Source organism: Carya illinoinensis, chromosome 9 (genome assembly GCF_018687715.1).
Source record: "Carya illinoinensis cultivar Pawnee chromosome 9, C.illinoinensisPawnee_v1, whole genome shotgun sequence".
NCBI lineage: Eukaryota > Viridiplantae > Streptophyta > Magnoliopsida > Fagales > Juglandaceae > Carya > Carya illinoinensis.
The window spans coordinates 9,322,998-9,345,158 of NC_056760.1; the positions used below are offsets into that span (position 1 = coordinate 9,322,998).

Sequence of the window (22,161 nt, forward strand, 5' to 3'; positions counted from 1 at the left end):
CAATTTGAAAGCCTCCCACATGCTTTGGACAGTGTCATAGACCTCGAACTTACACATTAGATCATTGTGCATGCTGCTTAACATTATTATACGTGCGCACCGATTTTTCTTAGTCCATTGAGTATAGGCTTGTTGATCTATCTTGTGTTGTTCCGAGTTTCCTTCCCCAGGCACAGTAAGGGTGTGAGATAAGGCCTCCAATACCTCTTGCTCATCTAAGACATATTGGATCTTACGATGCCATATGTCAAAGTTTTCCCCATCTAATTTCTCCCCTTTGTTTAAGTTGACAACAATATTCTTGGATGTCATTTCACTACAATACGTAAAGAAGGGATATTACTCACATACCTAAGAAATCTGCCGCATCCTTTCAAGCTAGAAAAAGAATAATTTAGATATGTCGCAAGATCAAAAAATTGCTAGGCTTCAGAATCATCTCTTGCGCCACAATATCCAATTATTAAATTTCTAACCTAATTCCCGCGCAAATTTTAAAAACCAAATATGAGAGAATTTATCATCATAAATCTCAACTATACTCCCACTATCTTAAGTAGTCATCTAGCCCTAGTCACATGTAAAGATATAACCTACTAAAATCGCAGTAACCTTTTGGGCCAATCTACAGGGACAGCTACCCAGACCATAGCAACCTGTTGGGCCAGTCTACAAAGACAGCCAGACTACAGTAACCTGTTGGGCCAGTCTACAAAGATAGTTCATATAAGACCATTACAGTCTATTTTTCTTGTTCCATCAGTGCATTTACAGTTCTTATTGGGGCCACTGTAGTCTTTTTGGCTATACAGTGCATTTACAGTTCTTATTGGGGCCACTGCAATTCTTTCAGCCTATCATTCACACTGACAATTCTAACTAAGACTACTTAGTGAGATTTTCTATTTTATCACTAAAAGAAATAAAGACTAATGTCTAAACATTCAAGTCTAACATTCATAGATGATAAAATAATCACATTTCTACATGTTCAATACACACATACATGTTATCGCATTTAATCTAAAACAATAAATAAAAGATCACATGTAATATAACATTATGGAAAAAAAATAGTATGAATATAATCAAATATTCACATGTAATCACATTTAATCTAAAACATTAAATAAAAGATCACATGTAATATAACAATATATCTAAGCATATATTAAATCATGCCAAAAAAACTTTTTTTTTAACAAAAAAAAAATATTATAAAAACATTTAAAAACCCCCACCTAAACTAAAGGATATTCGCAGCCCAGTGATGCGCCCATCTCCTTAGTTTAGTAGGTGGTCTTGGGTTCAAAACCCCATTGTGCCATTTTATTGTTTTATTTCCTTTAAAAAAAATGGGCTTATCTTTTTTTAAAAAAATGGGCTGAAAACACTGGGTCGAAAATGGCCCAATTCAATGTCCCTTTTCCTTTTTTTTTTTTTTTTTTTAAATAGGAAAACAAAATGGGCCTAAAGGCTCAGCCCATTTTATTTAGAAGGAAAAAACATATTGGGCCGAAAAGCCCAAGCCCATGCAAAAAAAAAAAGATGACTTAAGTCATCTTCTTCCTCCAGCAGTTACTGTTCATGTGAACAGTAACTCAAAAACCAGCAACCTTCAGCCGCCGTTTAAGGAGGTCACTGGCGCTGCTGTTCATCGGAAACAGCTTCCAGAGGAAGCTGGGTGCTGTCGCAGCATCGAGGCAATGCTTACAACACTGATATGGTGCCCCCACGGTGCACGGAGCATCGTGGGCCCCTTCTGGTGTGTGCGGCACCATGGTGCACGCAGCACCATCACAGGGATGCCGCGCAGCACCCCTTGGTGTGCGCTGCACCTCCACAAACAGGTGGTGCACGCTGCACCTCCATGCACAGGTGGTGCGCGCAGCACTGCTGCTCAGCAGCTCAGCCCAGGATTTTTTTTTTTTTTTAAAAACATTGCAGCACCACATGTGCGTGAACAACATAAAAAAAAAATGGCACAGTTACAGTTTACATGCATATGCAAAAAAGAAACTGGAAGCAATTATAAAAGCTCTGATACCAATGTAAGAATGCACAGCGGAAAGTACCTCAAGCTCAGCTTATAAAGTTGCTCCACAAGTTTCTCCAGATCGACAAATCTCAAGAGTTTTCACTTGGTGGTAAAGTGTACTACGTAGTATAAAACTAGAGTAACACTTAACAAATCCACAGCCTAAATACTATTTTAAGAGAGAACAAAAAAGTGAGAGATTTTCACTATTATGATGATTACCAAGAACCAAAAGAGGGGGCTATACGGCTAGCCTTAAAGGCCAGCCTTAAACTGCCAATAAATGGCAGTAACGCATGGCCTTTAAGCCATGCGTTATAAGCAAGTAACGCATGGCTTAAAGCCATGCATTATTCAAACCCAATAAGGGCTCTGCCCCATGTGGGCACCCCTCCATTTACCAGGGTGGGACCCACTTCTTAATCACCCATTGTACTTTTTGTGATTCCTCAATTGTTGTGCCTTGATATCTCTTTATCTTGAAAAAGCAACCCGTTTTGCAATTTTTCTTTTATAATTTTCAATTTCTCTATTACGACAATGAAAACAAAGAGAGGTGTTTTGGGATATCGTGGAAAAGAGCAAGCAAGGTTGTGGTAGTGGATTTATGTCGGGTGGGTTTATTTTGGTTTTGATTGGGGCTGAGACGTCTGTATGGAAGAGTGTTAGGGTTCTCCCTTTTGTTGGATCCCCTCCTCTCTCGTCTCTGTTTGGTCGAAGTTCCATCAGCTGCCACCGCAACCCTTTACAAAATCACAAGAGGTAGAGTGTTAGGGTTCCTAACACAATCTGGTCTGAAGAGAAATAAAGAAGATACCAATCATGCGATTTTGGATGTAGCAGCTCTTAGATCTCTCTTCTTTCTATATCTGAATCTAAACCAGCATCTTTCAATCTTCTCATCGCTATATTTTTTTTTTAGATCTAAGCAAATATTATAGATTTTGTTTAGTTTGATTTGGTTTTATTTCATGTATGTGTATTCATCCCCTTTTTTCAATCAAAGATGAGACAAATGATTAGTTATCTTGTGAAAATGGAAAATGTTCAACTGAGAGGACAAACAAATAGACATCTACTCAACTGATGTTGAGATTCACAAAGGAAGAACATAAACGTCAACACCATCAAAAGGTTTCTTGAGAAAGTGGGGAGGAAAATTTTTCTGGAGAATGTGCGAAATAAGTATTACTTTTCAACTTACAGACAAATATTATGTTTTTCAACTTCTTCAACTTACAGACAAATATTATGTTTTTCAACTTCCAAAAAAGTCAAGCGGTGAAAGAAAGCTGCACGGGACGATATGGTAAAATGAAAAATAAAGAGGGATAAAACTGAAAAGTAAATGTTGGACGAAAAAATACTATTGTTTTTGGGATAAATGCTTTTATATATAAGAAGACATTTGGTTTATAATTATAAAAAATATATTATAAATGCAATTTAATTTCATATCTTTTCAATTTGTAACAAATATATTTTATTTAATTTGATAATTAATCATCTTAAATTTTTTAACTCAAATAAACTAAGAAATCCCAATATATATTTTTGTTCATTTATTTTTCATTAAATAAAATGTTGATTAATTAATTGAAGAAACTTTAGAGAGAATATGCAAAATTTAAGGTTTAGAAAAATATACTTAAAATGAATGACTTTTAGATTTTATAAAAGAAATATATATATATATATATATATATATATATATATATATATATATGAACGCCTATAGATACTCATAATTTAGCCACCGAATTTTGAGTTTTTTGTCTTACTCATATCTTCAAGTGTTTAAATTTCTGGAGGTTTATATTTTGGAGGCACAATTTATGTACTTATAAAAAATATAGAAACTGATTTTTTCATACTTCTAAGAAGATTCAAGAATTTTAGATGGAGTTAGAATAAGTTTTTTTATTACTTTGAAGATTTTAAAAAGTTCTAAAATATTTTGGGATCGATATTATTTTTTATCAAATTTTATTTGAATTTGAATGTTGATTTTTTTGGGAGGTTAGGGGGAGCCACAGTTTCCCTCTAGCCGTGCTAAACCTTATATACTCTCTAAAATTTTTTAAAATATGTACATGTATAGAAATGTCACTATCTAGTTTTTTCCTATATGGCCCAAAATCTTATTTAATTTCTATATATCACGTATTACCATTACATGGTCTATTCAAAATTAATTTCTTTGTCCCCAACAATTCTTTTAATTGAATGGGTAAATTCTAAAAAATAAAAAATAAAAAAACTTAAAATCAAATTCACGAGAATAATAAACTTATTAATATGAACTCTAAAGTTTTTTATTACACAATATTAAGTTTCTTAACATGAAACTCAAAGTGAAATAAACACTAAAAGAATAATTTAAAGTTAATATTTTGTGATGACCCGTTTTTGAGTGTATTTTCGCTGAAATAATTGTTTTTATTTTAATTAATATATTAGCTATTTATTTTAATTTATTTGCGTTTTTAATGTTGGTTTTTAAATTAATTTATTTTATTTGGTGTTGTGTTTTATTTAGTTGTTTTGTGTTTTTTTAATCTTTTTGGCGGGTTAGTTTTGCTTTCCGGAATGAGGTTTGGACCTCATCTTTTCCCTACATCTTTTCCCTTTTTCCTCTCTTTTTCTTTTTCTTTTTCCTTTTTTTCTTTTTTCTTCTTCTTTCTTTTTTTTTTTTTTTTTTTTTTTTTTTCTTTTCTTTTTTCCCTCCCTTTCTCTCTCCCCGATCGGCTCACCCCCCCCCCGAGCTCTCTCTCTCTCTCTCTCCTCCCTCTCCCTCACGCCGGACTGGTCTTGCCCCCGATCTACCGCCGTCCGGCCACCGTGCGGCTCACCGCCGGTGCCATTCGGTTCGTCCACCTCCGGCGCACCTCCCCACCGAAAATCACCCCCATCCGGCCGGCCGTTTGGCCGGAAAAGCTCTCCAAAGCCTCCACGGTTTTTCCTCCGATCCGCCGCCGTCGCTCCACCTCCGGCCACCATTTCTTCACCACTTCATCACCGACCTCTTGCCGTCCTAACCCACCCATTTCCGGCCTCCATCGACCACCGGAGCAGCTCCCACGAGCTTGTTTTCCGATTTGCCATTTTCGGCCATTTCCGGCCATTCCGCCGCCACCCACGGCCGTCCGTCGCTTCCATTAGCTTCACAACCACCTCTAGACCATTCCCTATCAATCTCGTGTCCTAGTTTGTCCCCGTTCAAAAGTGGGTTTTTCGGACCCACGGCCACAGTGAATTTTCACTGTGACGTTGTTGTTTTTCCGCCGTTAGCAACGCCGCGAGCTTTCTAAAAATACCGTATAGCGCTGTAAGTATTTTCCAAACCCTATTTTCAGATTTTAATATATATTGCTCATTCAATGGTTTTATTTAATTAATTATATATTTAATTGATTATTGTTGGTTGTTGATTCCGGACTGAGTCCGAGGAGTTTCGGGGGTCGGATGGATTGAGGACGGAGTGTTTGTTTGGTTGGTTGTGTTTGGTTGTTTTGATTGGGCCGTGTGGCGTGCGTTGCATTTTATTTGTGTGCGTTGCATATCGCGTGCATGTGCATCATGCTTATCGGCGTTTTGGCGTTTGGGTGCGTGTGTCTCACGAGCCCAAGCCGTGATGGGTTATTATCACGGTGGAGCTCCTCTGATCACTCGGGAGCGGTCAATACTGAGTGACATCCCCTGAGTAGTCGTCTGGGCGCTGACGAGTTCGGTACTAGAGGATGGGTCTGGCCCGGTACGTGCTGAGCACGAGTCCAGGCATCGCTCTATTCACCGATTCTGAGGCCCTGCGCGATGACGGAGTAGTATTAGAGGATGGGTCTGGCCCGGTACGTGCTGAGCACGAGTCCAGGCATCGCTCTACTCACTGACTCCGGGAGCGGAAATTAGAGGATGGGTCTGGCCCGGTACGTGCTGAGCACGAGTCCAGGCATCGCTCTATTCACTGATCCCGTGGCCCTTCGCTGGCGAGGGCTAGAGGATGGCCCGGCCCGGTACGTGCATGGCACGAGTCTGGGCATCGCTCGTTTAGGTGTCGCACGCGTAGCCGTTCTCTACGGTGTGGCACTGAGCCAGGGTGTGTGGATGATCCCTAGGGGAGATCATGGTGCATACGGAGCGGGTTGTGGTATGGTTTTTCGGTTATGATCCTTTTTCTGGGAAAAATGGTGGTTTGGGCCATTATCTGGGATAATGGCGAGGTGTGGCTTTATGGAGGTTGGTGGGCCTTTTGGGTTTTGGCGTGCGTGTTAAAATATATGTGTAGCGGGGCGTGTGTTTGTTTGATCTTGTTTTCTTGTTGTGTGGGTTGTATGTATTTTCATCTGGTAGTGTTTGGGTCATACTTACCTGCGGAACCTTTCTTGGTTCCGTAGCTTTTGGTGCAGAGATCGAGGAAGAGGAGGAGGAGGCTGAGCCCGAGGATGCGGCTCCGCCGGGTTGCTGATGCTGTGCTTTTTATCTGTTTTCAAACTTGTATTTGTGTTTCTTGTAATATTTTATTTAAGTATGTTTTAAACAGTTTGTATTTCATTAAGAAAAATTCTGGTACTTATTTATTGACTTGCTTCTCGCTGCGTTTGTCTTGTGCACTTTGTCGCTCTTGCACACACTTGGCACACGTCGTTAGGATGGTGGTCCAGGTTGTCACCATCCGGACGTCTCGATTTCCCCGTGTTCGGGCATGGGGATTTGGGGGCGTCACAGGTGGTATCAGAGCAGTTTGGCTCTGGGTAAAACCACATGTCCCGTAGGTAGTACCAGAATGTTTTAAAGTTGTGTTTTAAAAATTATGTTAAGTATAGTTGTTTTATTTGTTTATTTGTTTGAGCTTGTTTGCTTGTTTTTATTTATTTAGTTATGTTTTAACATGCCGGTTTCTTTTGTTTCTTGTTGTGTTGTGTTGTTTTTGTTTATGTTGGTTTTGTGATGGTTTTATTTGTTTTCTTAAAGGAGGGTCAAGTGTGGTGTTGTGTCAGGAAAATGGGAAGACCAGGAAGACCAAGGAAAAATACTCAGGAACCGCAAGACAATACCTCCAGAGATGACTCCTTAGCCGAGGCAATAAGGCAGATGACGGAGTTTATGCAACAGAATATTAGGCCACAACAGGCAGGGCCTTGGCCACCACAAGGACCTTGGCCACCACAAGGAGGTCCTTGGCCACCACAAGGAGGGCCTTGTCCACCACCCGGAGGGCCTTGTCCGCCACAGGGAGTGTATTGGCCACAACCAGGAGGTCCTTGGCCATATCAGGGAGGGCCTTGGATGTATTCGGGCGGGTCAAGTAGCATGGTGCAAGCCGGATGCACCTATGAGCGCTTCCTAGCGCATCGGACTCCACACTTCACTGGAAATGAGGATCCTCTTCAGGCTGGAAGATGGATCAAAGACTTGGAGAAAACCTTTGAGGTGTGTGGATGCACTGAAGCTCAGCAAGTACTCTACGCCAGCTATCTTTTGCAGGGTATCGCTTCTGATTGGTGGGGTACCAGGAGGGTGATGCTGGAAGCTGAGTTGGGATCTTTCGCTGCAGTGACCTGGCAGCGTTTCAAGAAGGAGTTCAATGACCGCTTCTTTCCCGCCTCAGTAAGAAAACAAAAGGCAAGAGAATTCTCTAATTTGATCCAAGGGGGCGCAACAGTGGAACAATACGCCCGGAGGTTCATAGAACTTGAGCAATTCGCTCCTCATCTTGTTGCCACTGAGGAGTTGCGAGCAGAGCGTTTCCAGGAGGGACTACGCCCTGATATACGCCGTTTGGTGGTCAGCCACCGGATATCCACTTTTCAGGAGTTAGTGGATGTGGCCACCCTTATAGAGCGGGAAAATAATCTGGGTATGGGCTCCCCTCCAGGACAAAAGAGGCGGAGTTTTTCTGGTGAAGGAAGTAGCTCGGGTTCGCCCCAGAAGTTTGTTCAGCGGTCCGGGACTCGCTCGCAAGCATCCTCAAGTGTTCGCATGGGAGGACGTGTACTTGTATGTGGAATTTGCAATAGAGCTCATGCGGGCGAGTGCTCTTCTGGTGGAGCTCAATGTTTTACTTGTGGCCAGCCGGGCCACTTTTCCCGAGAATGTCCAAGAATGGTTCAAGGGAACCGTGGAGGTAGGCGCGGTGGAAGAACCAACCCGAGACAACCAGTGCAAGCCCGGGTTTATGCTGTCACACCCGGAGAGGTAGATGATGAGGCACCAGCGACCCATGATGCTGGAGTAATCACAGGTATGGATTAAATTAATTTTAAGTTGGATTTAATTTTTGGTGCATTTGGCTCTTTCTTTGTTTTTTGGATTTCATGGGTTGTGTGTTTGGTTCAGGAAGAGTTCGTTTGTATGAGTTTTATGCTTGTACCTTGTTTGATTCCGGTGCTTCACAATCGTTTGTGTCTTCCACGTTTGCTCGGGTGTGTAACTTGGTCACGGAACCGTTGCCGAAGGCTATGGTAGTGGCCCTACCCGATGGTGAGAGGGTGTGGTGTTCCAAAGTTGCTTCGGGATGCCCGTTAAATTTTGAGGGAAGGTTTTTGGATGCTGATCTGGTAGTGTTCAAGCTGTTGGGTTTTGATATCATCCTCGGGATGGATTGGCTATACCGATATTCTGCGACTATTAATTGCAGAAGTCGGACAGTTAGCTTTCAGCTTCCGGATGGTGATTGTCTGGAATTCGCGGGGAGTAAATTGAAAGAAAAACCGATGATTATATCGGCGATACAGGCAAGAAGAGAAATTGCATGGGGAGCGGATGCATTCTTGGTCCAGATGGTATCCACGCCGTCTGAGAAGAAGTCCTTGGCAGACATTCCAGTTGTGGAAGAGTTCCCCGATGTGTTTGTGGATGATTTGCCCGGACTACCCCCCGTGCGAGAGATGGAGTTTGTTATAGATTTGGAACCTGGAGCGGCTCCTGTGCATAAGGCTCCTTACCGCATGGCACCGGCTGAATTGAAAGAGTTGAAGACTCAGTTGCAAGAATTAGTAGAGAAGGGATTTATTCAGCCTAGTACGTCGCCGTGGGGTGCCCCAGTTTTATTTGTTAAAAAGAAAGATGGAACTCTTCGTATGTGCATTGACTATCGGGAGTTGAACAAGGTGACCATCAAAAATAAATATCCTCTCCCGCGGATAGATGATTTATTTGACCAGCTTCAGGGAGCAGCCGTGTTCTCTAAAATTGATCTGAGGTCGGGATACTACCAGCTGAGAATCAGAGAGCAGGATGTGCCTAAAACTGCCTTCAGGTCGAGGTATGGACACTATGAATTTAAGGTGATGCCGTTTGGGCTAGCTAATGCTCCTGCTGCTTTCATGGATTTAATGAATCGGGTATTCCAACCTTATCTGGATTCTTTTGTGGTGGTATTTATTGATGATATACTGATTTATTCTCGAGATGTTGAAGAGCATGTGTATCATCTTAGTCTGGTACTTGAAAGATTGAGAGAACACCGGCTTTATACCAAGCTTAGCAAGTGTGAGTTCTGGTTGGAAGAAGTTAAATTTCTCGGGCATGTAATTTCCAGGGGCGGGGTGGCAGTTGATCCTAGTAAAATAGAAGCCATTTTGTCATGGCCACGCCCGACTACAGTACGGGAGATCAGGAGTTTCTTGGGGCTCGCCGGTTATTATCGAAGATTTGTAGAAGGTTTTGCTCGCCTATTCGGACCTCTCACAGCCTTGACTCGGAAGAATACAGAATTTGTATGGTCAGATAAATGTGAGAGAAGCTTCCAGGAATTAAAGAACAGGTTGACGACGGCACCAGTGTTAACACTCCCTGAACCGCATAAGCCTTTCGTAGTCTTCAGCGATGCGTCCAAGTTTGGGTTGGGTTGTGTCCTTATGCAGGAAGGACGGGTTGTAGCCTATGCATCTCGTCAGCTTAAGGACCATGAAAAGAATTACCCGACGCACGATCTAGAATTGGCTGCGATTGTTTTTGCACTCAAGATCTGGCGGCATTTCTTGTATGGGGAAGCTTGTGAGGTATTTACTGATCATAAGAGTTTGAAGCATTTGTTTTCCCAGAAAAATTTGAATATGAGGCAAAGGCGGTGGCTGGAGCTAATCAGTGACTATCAGTGTGAGATCAAGTACCATCCAGGAAAGGCTAATATAGTTGCTGATGCTTTGAGCCGGAAGTCACATTTGGAAGACGAAGCTGAGCCGTCGGAAGTGGATTCGTTACTTTGTGGGATGAGAAGGCTCCTACTAGAGAGTTCGCAGCAAGTGGAGATTTTATCATCAGTTCTTGATATTCGGGTAACCGATTTTGAAGAATTGAAAGCTCTCTAAAGAAAGGATTCGAAGCTGCTGAACATCAGGAAAAGAGTTCGAAAGTCTCGAGGGTCGTTGCACTATAGCTTGGATAGTGATGGGATTTTACGGTTCCGAGATCGCAGAGTGATTCCAAAGGACTCAGATTTCAAAGAGCGGATCATGGCGGAGGCTCATGCGGCCCCTTATTCTGTTCATCCAGGCAGTACAAAAATGTATCGGGACTTGAAGAAGAATTACTGGTGGGATGGAATGAAGAAGGACATCGCCTTACATGTTGAAAAATGCCACACATGCCGACAGGTAAAGGCCGAACATCAGAGACCTGCAGGTGTGCTCCAACCCCTCCCTATTCCTGAGTGGAAATGGGATGACATCACGATGGACTTTGTTGTGGGTTTGCCGAGAACGCCTAGTGGGAAGAATTCTGTTTGGGTGATTGTGGACCGATTAACGAAGAGTGCTCATTTTCTGCCTGTTAATAACACCGACTCTTTGGGTAAGTTAACCCGTTTGTATGTCAAGGAGATAGTGCGGCTACACGGCATACCAAAGAGTATAGTGTCGGATCGGGACCCGAGGTTCACATCGCAGTTCTGGAAGAGTTTACAGGCAGCTTTGGGTACTAAATTGAAGTTCAGTACTGCCTATCACCCGCAGACAGACGGCCAGTCAGAACACACCATTCAGACTTTGGAAGACATGCTGCGAGCGTGTGTCATGGAATTCCAAGGGAGTTGGGAAAATCATTTGCCGCTCATTGAGTTTACCTACAATAACAGCTTCCATGCGACCATTCAGATGGCTCCCTACGAAGCTCTTTATGGGAGAAAGTGCAGGTCGCCCTTGTGTTGGGATGAAGTTGGGGAGAGTAGGGTGATTGGACCCGAAATAATTCAAGAGATGCAAAGCCAAGTCCGGATCATCAGAGATAAAATGGCGGCAGCTCAGAATCGCCAGAAAAGCTACGCTGATACCAGGAGGAGAGAATTGTCATTTGAAGTTGGTGATTGGGTTTATCTTAAAGTCTCTCCCATGAGAGGTGTCAAGCGTTTTGGTAAAAAGAGGAAGCTAGATCCAAGGGATGTCGGCCCTTTTCAGATTCTGGAGAGAGTAGGGTCCGTCGCCTATAGAGTTGCTTTGCCAGATTATTTTGGGGATGTTCATGATGTCTTCCACGTATCATCCCTGAAGAAAAGCTTTGGACAGCAAGAGCCACGCTTCGTCGACCCAGCAAGTATTCAGTTGCAACCGGATCTCACTTATGAAGTTGTTCCGTCGCAGATTTTGGATTGGAAGGAGCAACAATTGAGGTCCAAGACGATACCGTTGGTTAAAGTGGCTTGGGGAGATCCGCTAGCACAAGACATCTCTTGGGAGCGAGTGGCGGACATGAGGGAGCAGTATCCATATTTGTTTGAATGATGAAGGTATGTATTTTAATCTTGGTCTCAGTTGGTTCATGTGCGTTGGTGTGGCTTGGTTTAAGTTGGTGGTGATCTTGCAATTTCGAGGACGAAATTGTTTTTAAGGAGGGGAGGATGTGATGACCCGTTTTTGAGTGTATTTTCGCTGAAATAATTGTTTTTATTTTAATTAATATATTAGCTATTTATTTTAATTTATTTGCGTTTTTAATGTTGGTTTTTAAATTAATTTATTTTATTTGGTGTTGTGTTTTATTTAGTTGTTTTGTGTTTTTTTAATCTTTTTGGCGGGTTAGTTTTGCTTTCCGGAATGAGGTTTGGACCTCATCTTTTCCCTACATCTTTTCCCTTTTTCCTCTCTTTTTCTTTTTCTTTTTCCTTTTTTTCTTTTTTCTTCTTCTTTCTTTCTTTTTTTTTTTTTTTTTTTTTTTCTTTTCTTTTTTCCCTCCCTTTCTCTCTCCCCGATCGGCTCACCCCCCCCCCCGAGCTCTCTCTCTCTCTCCTCCCTCTCCCTCACGCCGGACTGGTCTTGCCCCCGATCTACCGCCGTCCGGCCACCGTGCGGCTCACCGCCGGTGCCATTCGGTTCGTCCACCTCCGGCGCACCTCCCCACCGAAAATCACCCCCATCCGGCCGGCCGTTTGGCCGGAAAAGCTCTCCAAAGCCTCCACGGTTTTTCCTCCGATCCGCCGCCGTCGCTCCACCTCCGGCCACCATTTCTTCACCACTTCATCACCGACCTCTTGCCGTCCTAACCCACCCATTTCCGGCCTCCATCGACCACCGGAGCAGCTCCCACGAGCTTGTTTTCCGATTTGCCATTTTCGGCCATTTCCGGCCATTCCGCCGCCACCCACGGCCGTCCGTCGCTTCCATTAGCTTCACAACCACCTCTAGACCATTCCCTATCAATCTCGTGTCCTAGTTTGTCCCCGTTCAAAAGTGGGTTTTTCGGACCCACGGCCACAGTGAATTTTCACTGTGACGTTGTTGTTTTTCCGCCGTTAGCAACGCCGCGAGCTTTCTAAAAATACCGTATAGCGCTGTAAGTATTTTCCAAACCCTATTTTCAGATTTTAATATATATTGCTCATTCAATGGTTTTATTTAATTAATTATATATTTAATTGATTATTGTTGGTTGTTGATTCCAGACTGAGTCCGAGGAGTTTCGGGGGTCGGATGGATTGAGGACGGAGTGTTTGTTTGGTTGGTTGTGTTTGGTTGTTTTGATTGGGCCGTGTGGCGTGCGTTGCATTTTATTTGTGTGCGTTGCATATCGCGTGCATGTGCATCATGCTTATCGGCGTTTTGGCGTTTGGGTGCGTGTGTCTCACGAGCCCAAGCCGTGATGGGTTATTATCACGGTGGAGCTCCTCTGATCACTCGGGAGCGGTCAATACTGAGTGACATCCCCTGAGTAGTCGTCTGGGCGCTGACGAGTTCGGTACTAGAGGATGGGTCTGGCCCGGTACGTGCTGAGCACGAGTCCAGGCATCGCTCTATTCACCGATTCTGAGGCCCTGCGCGATGACGGAGTAGTATTAGAGGATGGGTCTGGCCCGGTACGTGCTGAGCACGAGTCCAGGCATCGCTCTACTCACTGACTCCGGGAGCGGAAATTAGAGGATGGGTCTGGCCCGGTACGTGCTGAGCACGAGTCCAGGCATCGCTCTATTCACCGATCCCGTGGCCCTTCGCTGGCGAGGGCTAGAGGATGGCCCGGCCCGGTACGTGCATGGCACGAGTCTGGGCATCGCTCGTTTAGGTGTCGCACGCGTAGCCGTTCTCTACGGTGTGGCACTGAGCCAGGGTGTGCGGATGATCCCTAGGGGAGATCATGGTGCATACGGAGCGGGTTGTGGTATGGTTTTTCGGTTATGATCCTTTTTCTGTGAAAAATGGTGGTTTGGGCCATTATCTGGGATAATGGCGAGGTGTGGCTTTATGGAGGTTGGTGGGCCTTTTGGGTTTTGGCGTGCGTGTTAAAATATATGTGTAGCGGGGCGTGTGTTTGTTTGATCTTGTTTTCTTGTTGTGTGGGTTGTATGTATTTTCATCTGGTAGTGTTTGGGTCATACTTACCTGCGGAACCTTTCTTGGTTCCGTAGCTTTTGGTGCAGAGATCGAGGAAGAGGAGGAGGAGGCTGAGCCCGAGGATGCGGCTCCGCCGGGTTGCTGATGCTGTGCTTTTTATCTGTTTTCAAACTTGTATTTGTGTTTCTTGTAATATTTTATTTAAGTATGTTTTAAACAGTTTGTATTTCATTAAGAAAAATTCTGGTACTTATTTATTGACTTGCTTCCCGCTGCGTTTGTCTTGTGCACTTTGTCGCTCTTGCACACACTTGGCACACGTCGTTAGGATGGTGGTCCGGGTTGTCACCATCCGGACGTCTCGATTTCCCCGTGTTCGGGCATGGGGATTTGGGGGCGTCACATATTTTGTATGAAAAAATAGTTGAGAATTTTTATCCTTTCATTAAGAAAGAAAAAATTTATTTAAAGTCTCAATTATAGTATTATATACCAATGTGTCACCAAAATATTCAAATTTTATATGAAACTTGTATAAACAAATTTATGCACTTGAGTCTAGAATGAAAGATGAGCTTATGCTGTTGGTGGAAGCATTGTTTGGAAGAAGAAAATTCTACTTACTATTCTCACTCTTTACTCATCAGATATTATTTTTTATTTATTTTCTCCTCCTATCAAATATGTGTTATATAAATAATGAATAGAAAAATTTAAATAATTTAAGAAGAATAAAATAAAATTTAATAGAATATAAAAAATATAAAAAATAAGATATATGAGATTTTTAAAATATAAATAAAATTTAAAAAAAAACTTATAAAAAATATTATTTTTAATTAAATTATAAAAAATTTGATGAGAACCCAATATAAATACTCTGAAGCAAGTTTAAGCACATGCGTCCATGTTAAGAGATGTAAATGCTCTTAAGCAAATTTAAGGACACGCGTCCATATTAGGAGATAGGAAGATTCAAGGGTAATCAATCTACGGATCACATCACAAATTTAGAGTAATCATTATTATTGCATGAAACCGTGTGAAAGCTCTAGGCCAGGTGTACCAGTCTATAATCATATCTCTCTCTCTCCGCCTCTTCATTACAAGAAATATAATCTATTTCAACGATTTTTTAATCGCTGTCAATAAAATTGTTAGAAAATTCACACTTTTGCAGCGATTTAAAAATCGCCGTAGTTTTTAAAATAAAATCCAGCAAATCAATTGAGGGGTCATTAATTTGAACTTTTACAGCGATAGTCAATCGCTGAAATACATATACATGTTTTCTTAACGCTCAAAACTACGTTGATTTAGACGGGGCGCCAACTCTCAGTACTTTTAATTTTTCCCCCGCCGCCTCCGACCCACCATTTTTCTCCCCACCAAACACATTTCCCCCCAACACCCACTTCGACGGACCCTCGATTGCGAGCACCTGCATTTGGCCCCTTCCCAGCATTTCCGCACAGCGTCACCTCCTCTGTCTTCAGCCATACCTCGTTTTCACTGTCCTATTTTCCCACACTCTTCTCCCTTCCGTCGTTGCTTCTCCATTTTCGACTACCTCCAAAATGAAAAAATCAATTTCCCTTTGTTTCGGCTAGTAACGATGTTGTCCCTACGTTTCCTTCCGTTCCAACTGAGGTTCTGTGCCTCCATTTTATTTCCCAAGTTGAACTTTTGCCGCAGTCTAGTATAATCGTCATCTGCTCCTTGGAATATTTCCAAGCCGAACAGGTATCTCTTGTTGCCAATTTATTTGTTTTTCCCCCTTCATGCGTAGGTTGCATTGCAAAAGTTGTATTTTTTTTTTTTGGTCAATATTTTTGTTTATGCGAAACTGATGTATTAGTTCCTCTGTTTGGTTCAAAATGTTGTGTGTTTGCCTTTTGGTTTAAGTGCTGATTTTGGAAACAAGGCTTGGTTTTCTTTGTGTAATACTACTGTTTTTAGTGTTTATATATAGATTTAGATCAAGAGCAAGCTTAAGGTCGAACTGTTTTTTGAACTGTTGCAAAACAACCGTTCAAAATTTGTCCTGAGATTTGAGTTCACAGTTAAAATCCTATAGGAAAATGTACCAAACTACAAGAACAAATATTAATTTGGTAAAGGGGAAAAACCAACTCTTACATATTATGCCAGAATGAATTTCGTATATTAAACGCCTAAAAGGAAAAAATAGGCCAACTTCAGGTAGGGATAGCTCATATAAGTGACAAATTGATAGATTTTAAAAACTGTTTCAGATTTATTAGACTACTAACTTCTTCATATTTTTCTAATTTTATAAGATCATAAAAGTTGATTTCTAGTTATTTTAGTTAGGATCAATATTAAATATATCTTAACTATATTTTTGTTTATAAGTCTTGCATAGTCTCAGTGAAAACCTTAATTAATCATTATTAAAAAATAAAAATATTCTTATATAGGAAGTCCACGGAGGAGAATATGAATAAAAATACTCTCATGAATGACCTTAAGCTTGAAATATTCATGAATCTACCCATTTCATTATATTAAAACCATCTCAACTAAAATCTACCTATCCTTCCCCCAAAATAAAATGTTCACAGTTGTTTCTTTCAGCTTGATTTTTATTGGAAATGGGGTCTTAGAATAGTACTGATCATATTTTAAATTTACCAAAGAGATCATATTATATATAACTACTGTAGGCTGGTGAAGAAAAGAGAGGTGATGGTACTCATCATCAACCTGTTAAAAAGTTTGTGTTGATTATGGAGCAAAAGAAAAAGATCAATGCAATATAAGTTGTGCCAAGTAATTAAAGATGGTTCCTTTCTCCATCTCACAGCTGGTGTTTTATTAAAGCTGATCTTCCTAATATTGATAGTGATTGGTATAAGGTGGCCAATGAATTACCTGTGCATCTTCTTTAATTTATGTGCCTCAAGTACTGAATTAATGTTTTAGTAATGGTTTGTATTATCTGTCTTGTCTGATCTCATCACAGAAAAAAATAAATAAAAACTGGTTTGTATTATTCCTTGTTTTTAATTAAGAATATCCATCGACCACTTATCCTTTCATTGTGCTTATATCAAAGAAATTAGGTTCCTTACACACCAAGTGATGAATAAGGCAATCAGCATCTATATTGTTTTTTAATTAGCAGGCAAAGAATGACTAATGGATCGCTCTTAATCAGTCAATAAATAACTTTAAAAAATACTAAACACAAGATATAAGTAAAGCAAAAAGTCTTAGTTTCTGGGCAACCACATCCCCATGTTACACATCCAATCCATTTTTCCTTTATGAATATCATTTCAATTAAGTACTCATTATGACCTTTTTCAAACCAGATGCATGAAAAAAGATCCAAGGTTGAGAATGAGATGTCTCTCCATTGCTAGCTGCACCAATAACAGCTTTCTATTTAGTTATTTGTAATTAATTATCTATGTATTTGTCTCTTTTTCTGCATGAATATTTAAAGTGAAAGAGGTGCATGGTCTTGTCAACAAGACTAAGGAACCGTTGTACTGCTATATATATACATACCTTTCCCCTGCATCCTGTCCTATATGGCACCTTTATATTGTACTGAAACTGTGATGGCAGCACTGTAGTATCATGTGACACTGGATCTGATATATTTCTCTTCACAGATGGAATCTATCTGATGGAAGTTGATCAAGTTCTTAGACTGCCAAACTACTTTGCTGGGAAAAGAAGTATGAGAAGGGTGAAATTGCCATTTGGAGGAAGAGGTTAAATGCTGATTCATGTCGTGGCAGAAAAGATGATTTGCGGACTCCTCTTTGCAAGTCTGTTGAAGCAGATAATGTCTGGTATGCATGTGTTTAGAAAACAAAATGTTGGAGTTCATCCAAGTTTATATTAATCCATTATATATGTTTTGGGAGTAACCCAGGTTTCACCACCACCCAAATTAATGACCTTGGATTTAGGGTACAAGACCTTTTTGGTCTCTATAATTTATAGCTAGTTTCAATCCAGTCAAATTTACAAAATTAAAAAAGTAAATCCTTTAAAATTGTTGCAGTGTCATCCTCTGATCAATAAAACTTACTGCGTTTCATGATTATTGTTGAAGTTGTATGGTAGACTATTGTTGCAGGGAAAAAAAATCAATAAATGGCCATAGCAATAACTTATAAGAAGTTTTAAATTCTGCCCTCATCTGGTTTTTCCTCTTTAGTTGTCTGTTTCTTCTTCTTTTGTTGTCCTTTTAGAAGATGGACATTTTTTGAAATTTTACATTCCATCTAGTCTTCCGATGTACTATGTTTGGCAAAAAAAAAGCCATATCAGCAAGTTTAAAAGAGTGAAGTATATCATTGTAATGAGTTTGAAATGTCGAGGATTTGATTTTAATTTTTAAATTTTAGGTACTAAATTGAAACAAACTAGAAATTATAAGGACAAAAGATGTCGAATTAGATAATGTCTAGTATGCATGCTTTTAGAGCATTGCCTTAAAAAAAATTGATGGTAACTCAGGTTTTACCATCATCCAAACAAATAACATCTGTATTGTTAACCTAGCAATGTACACTGCTATATTTTCTTTTGAGTTATTTAATGTTATTATGTTTTATATTTTGATTCCACCTAAGAAGATGCTATGTATTTCATACAGGTATGAGAAAATGGAGGCATGCATAACTCCATACCCTGTGGTCAGTAGTCCAGATGAAGTTGCTGGTGGGGAATTGAAGGCCTTTCCAGAAAGGCTTTATTCTGTTCCTCCTAGAATTTCTAGTGGATCTGTTCCTGGAGTTTCTGTTGAGACATACCAGGAGGACAACAGTAAATGGAAGAAACATGTGAAAGCTTATAAGAAGATTAATAAACTCATTGACTCTGGAAGGTATCGCAACATCATGGACATGAATGCTGGTTTAGGAAGTTTTGCTGCTGCACTTGAATCTCCCAAATTGTGGGTCATGAATGTTGTGCCCACTATATCTGAGAAAAATACATTGGGTGTCATATATGAGCGAGGATTGATTGGCATCTATCATGACTGGTACAACTTTCCCAGCTTTCTGCTTCTGTTTGATCATTTCAGCTTTGAATAATCATTTTTGCCTACTTACTCATTTTGTAATTACTTTTTGCCCTAGTATCTTTGCTTTTGTTTTGCTTGTAAAAAATATAAATTCGCTTTTGTTCTAAATGTATATGGTTTTTGTAGTACTTACTAGAAAATGTTTACTTGCTTATGGTGATCTGTTTAACTACATGTTCAGATTGGCCCATCTTGTGTAGGGTTATAAATCCACTAATATGTGCCTACTACTGTGGAGTTGTCTAGATCTAGGAGAATGATCTATATTCATGCATATAGATTTTGATGAATTTACAAGATATAATAAGTTGATTTAATTATATGATAAGGATGTTGTGTGTTTTAGGCTATAACAGCCATATAGGTTCAACTGTATTATATATTTTTTTTATTTTTTAAAATACTATTTGCGGCGATTAAATATCGCCGGAAAAGGCCATTTTTTCGCGGGGAATAGGCTGATAAAACTGCAAAGGATATTTAATGGCGGTGATTCAAAAATCGCTGGGAAATCCTTTGGCAGCGAGTTTTGACTCGCCGGCAAAGAAATTTAAAAACAGAAAGTCATTTGCCAGCGAATAAAAAATCGCTGGAAAATCCTTTACCAGCGATTTTCTAATCGCTGGGAAAAGAATTTAATAACCGAAAGTCATTTGCCAGCGATTCAAAAATCGCTGGGAAAGGATTTGGCAGCGATTTTCTAATCGCTGGCAAATGACTTTCTGTTTTTAAATTCCTTTGCCAGCGATTCAAAAATCGCTGGCAAAGGATTTGGCAGCGATTTTGTAATCGCTGGCAAATGACTTTCTGTTTTTAAATTTCTTTGCCGACGAGTCAAAACTCGCTAGGAAATCCGTTAGTTTTAGCGGTGATTTTTTAGTTTCCGCCGCAGTATATCGGAAATGACTGAATAGTACCGGTGAATATGCAGCGATTTTGTAATCGCCGGTATATGTATTTGGCGGGGATTTTTCCACTTTTCCCGGCGATTATAAATCGCCGGGAAAAGTGCAATCTGTTGTAGTGCTTCGATGGTCAAATATTTAATAATTTGATTGTTAGATTAAATTTGTTTAGCTTTGTAAAGGAAAAAAAGTTGGCTAGGATTAGATGAGTAAATGATAAGGCTTATCTTATCATTTTATTTATTATTGTTGGATGAATGTAAAAATAATTATTGATTTATGTTTAAACAATGTTGAGTCTATCTAGAAATATTAGGAGTTGTTTAGATAAGTTCCTGAAGTCAAAATCGAGTTCTGTTAGCAGTACACTTATCCAGAAGAAATCGGAACAGAATTCAGTCTATATCAGAAGAAGTTATCCCGAAGTGTTAGCAGTCCGTCGGGACGCGTTTTCACGTCTGTTGCTAACCGTCAGCAGAGTCCTACTGCAACTAGAATTTTTTTCAGATCTTCTATTTAAAGGGGACTCGGTTTTGTATCTCCTCAAGGACTTCAAGCCACGAATTTTACAGAGGATATTCTGTGTGTTTATGAGAGAAAATTCACTTGAGAATTTTCATGGGATTTTACATATCTTCTTGAGTGTGATCGTGCTTTGAGTGGGAAACAACATCGATTGAGTTTCAGCCTTTGGAGTTCCAGAAGGGAGGTCAACATTTGAAGATTGCCAGAGGTTCTGGCTGCTACTGTGGTAGAAGACAAACGGGTCGTTTGTCTAGGCAAGTAAGAGAGTCGAATTGCAAAGGTTTTGTAATTGATTATTACTTGTAATTGTTCTTCAAATAATGAGATTGACTTTCCTGGGTTTGGCTGCCCCGTAGGGTTTTTCCTTTAAAGAGTTCTTTAAAGGGTTTCCCTTCGTAACCAATCGTTGTGTCTTGCAAGTTTGATTATTTATTTTAAAGTATTTGATTCATTTCATAATCTTTATAATTGAGATCTAACTAATTTGTTCAAGGAAATTGGTAGACAATTTCGTGGTTTTACAGGGGTACATTGGGAATTTCAATTGGCATCAGAGCGTGGTTCACTCTTTCGAGTGTGATCCGTGCCCCTGCAATATGTCATCATTGACTGCCCCACCGCACTTCAATGGTGAAAATTATGCATATTGGAAAGTACACATGCGAGCCTTTCTCAAATCATTAGATGAGCGAGTGTGAAACGCAGTTGTACGAGGTTGGACCAGACCAGAAACAAATATTGATGATTGGACGAAAGAAGAAATCACCAACTGTAATTGGAATAGCAAGGGGCTGAATGCTATATTCATGGCTGTATCTCCAGAAGAATTTAAGAGAATCTCCATGTGTGAGATTGATAAAGAGGCATGGGATATCCTGGAGGTTACACATGAAGGAACAAAAATTGTGAAGAACTCAAAATTACAATTGCTAACTTCCAAATTTGAGGAGATTAAAATGCTGGAAGAGGAAAGTTTTGATGATTTTTATTCTAAACTAAATGATATTGTGAATTCCAGGTTCAATCTTGGAGAAAATGTGGAAGTTTCAAGAGTTGTAAGAAAGATTCTAAGGTCTTTACCTGAAAGATTTCGACCCAAAGTTACTGCAATTGAAGAAAGTAAAGATCTGGATGCAATAAAGGTAGAAGAACTGGTGGGTTCTTTGCAAACATATGAATCTTCACTTCCTCAAACAAGAAAAGGTAAGTCCATTGCTTTAAAGACTATAGAAGAAAACTATAAAAATATTTCTGATGAAGAAAGTCTGAATGATGAAGAGATTGCTTTACTTGCTAGAAAATTCAGAAAGTTCATGTTTAATAAAGAAAGTAGTAAACAAAAACGAGGAAAAAATGTTTTTTCTAAGAAAAATGAAACTGAAAATTGGAAAAAAGAAAAAACTGAGAGAAAAGATAAAGTTCAGTGTCATGAATGTTCTGGGTATGGTCATATAAGAGTTGAATGTCCAAACTTCAAGAAAAATAAAGGGAAAGCATTGAATGTCACACTTAGTGATAGTTCAGATTCTGAAAATTCATCCTCTGATGATGAAAAATCTTTTATGGCTTTCTCTACTATTGTGAATGATTTTCCTGATATTACACTGACAAAATCTGAAAGTAGTTGTGAATATAGTGATTCAAATGTATCAGTTGTTGAGGCTGATCAAGAACTAAGTTTACAGGAGGCTTACAATGATGTGTGTGAAGAAGTGATTAAATTAAAGAAACTCAACAAGAAGTTGTATAAAAAGTTCACTGATATGGAAAGTGAGAAAAACAACCTGTCTGAAGCTTTAAAAGTCTCTGAGAATGAAATAGCCAGGTTAGAAAATCAAAATACTGCACTAGAAAAGGAATTGA

The 22,161-nt window shown here is 40.0% G+C and overlaps 1 protein-coding gene across 1 annotated transcript; it reads left to right on the plus strand.

The window, feature by feature from the left end:
* The first annotated feature begins 17,357 nt into the window (after nucleotides 1-17,357).
* Nucleotides 17,358-18,914, plus strand: LOC122276762 (probable methyltransferase PMT2). The gene is made up of 3 exons (XM_043086667.1): nucleotides 17,358-17,384; nucleotides 17,479-17,624; nucleotides 18,437-18,914. The coding sequence occupies exons 1-3, from the start codon at nucleotides 17,358-17,360 to the stop codon at nucleotides 18,876-18,878; spliced, it is 615 nt and encodes a 204-aa protein (XP_042942601.1). The 3' UTR covers nucleotides 18,879-18,914.
* Nucleotides 18,915-22,161: the final 3,247 nt, after the last annotated feature.

Bases quoted from the DNA above. Each gene is read 5' to 3' on its own strand.
- LOC122276762 (XM_043086667.1), top strand. From the start codon at position 17,358: ATGGCACCTTTATATTGTACTGAAACT. The intron at 17,385-17,478 runs GTGATGGCAGCA...TCAAGTTCTTAG, and splicing joins CTTTATATTGTACTGAAACT to ACTGCCAAACTACTTTGCTG. The intron at 17,625-18,436 runs GTATGCATGTGT...TATTTCATACAG, and splicing joins GTTGAAGCAGATAATGTCTG to GTATGAGAAAATGGAGGCAT.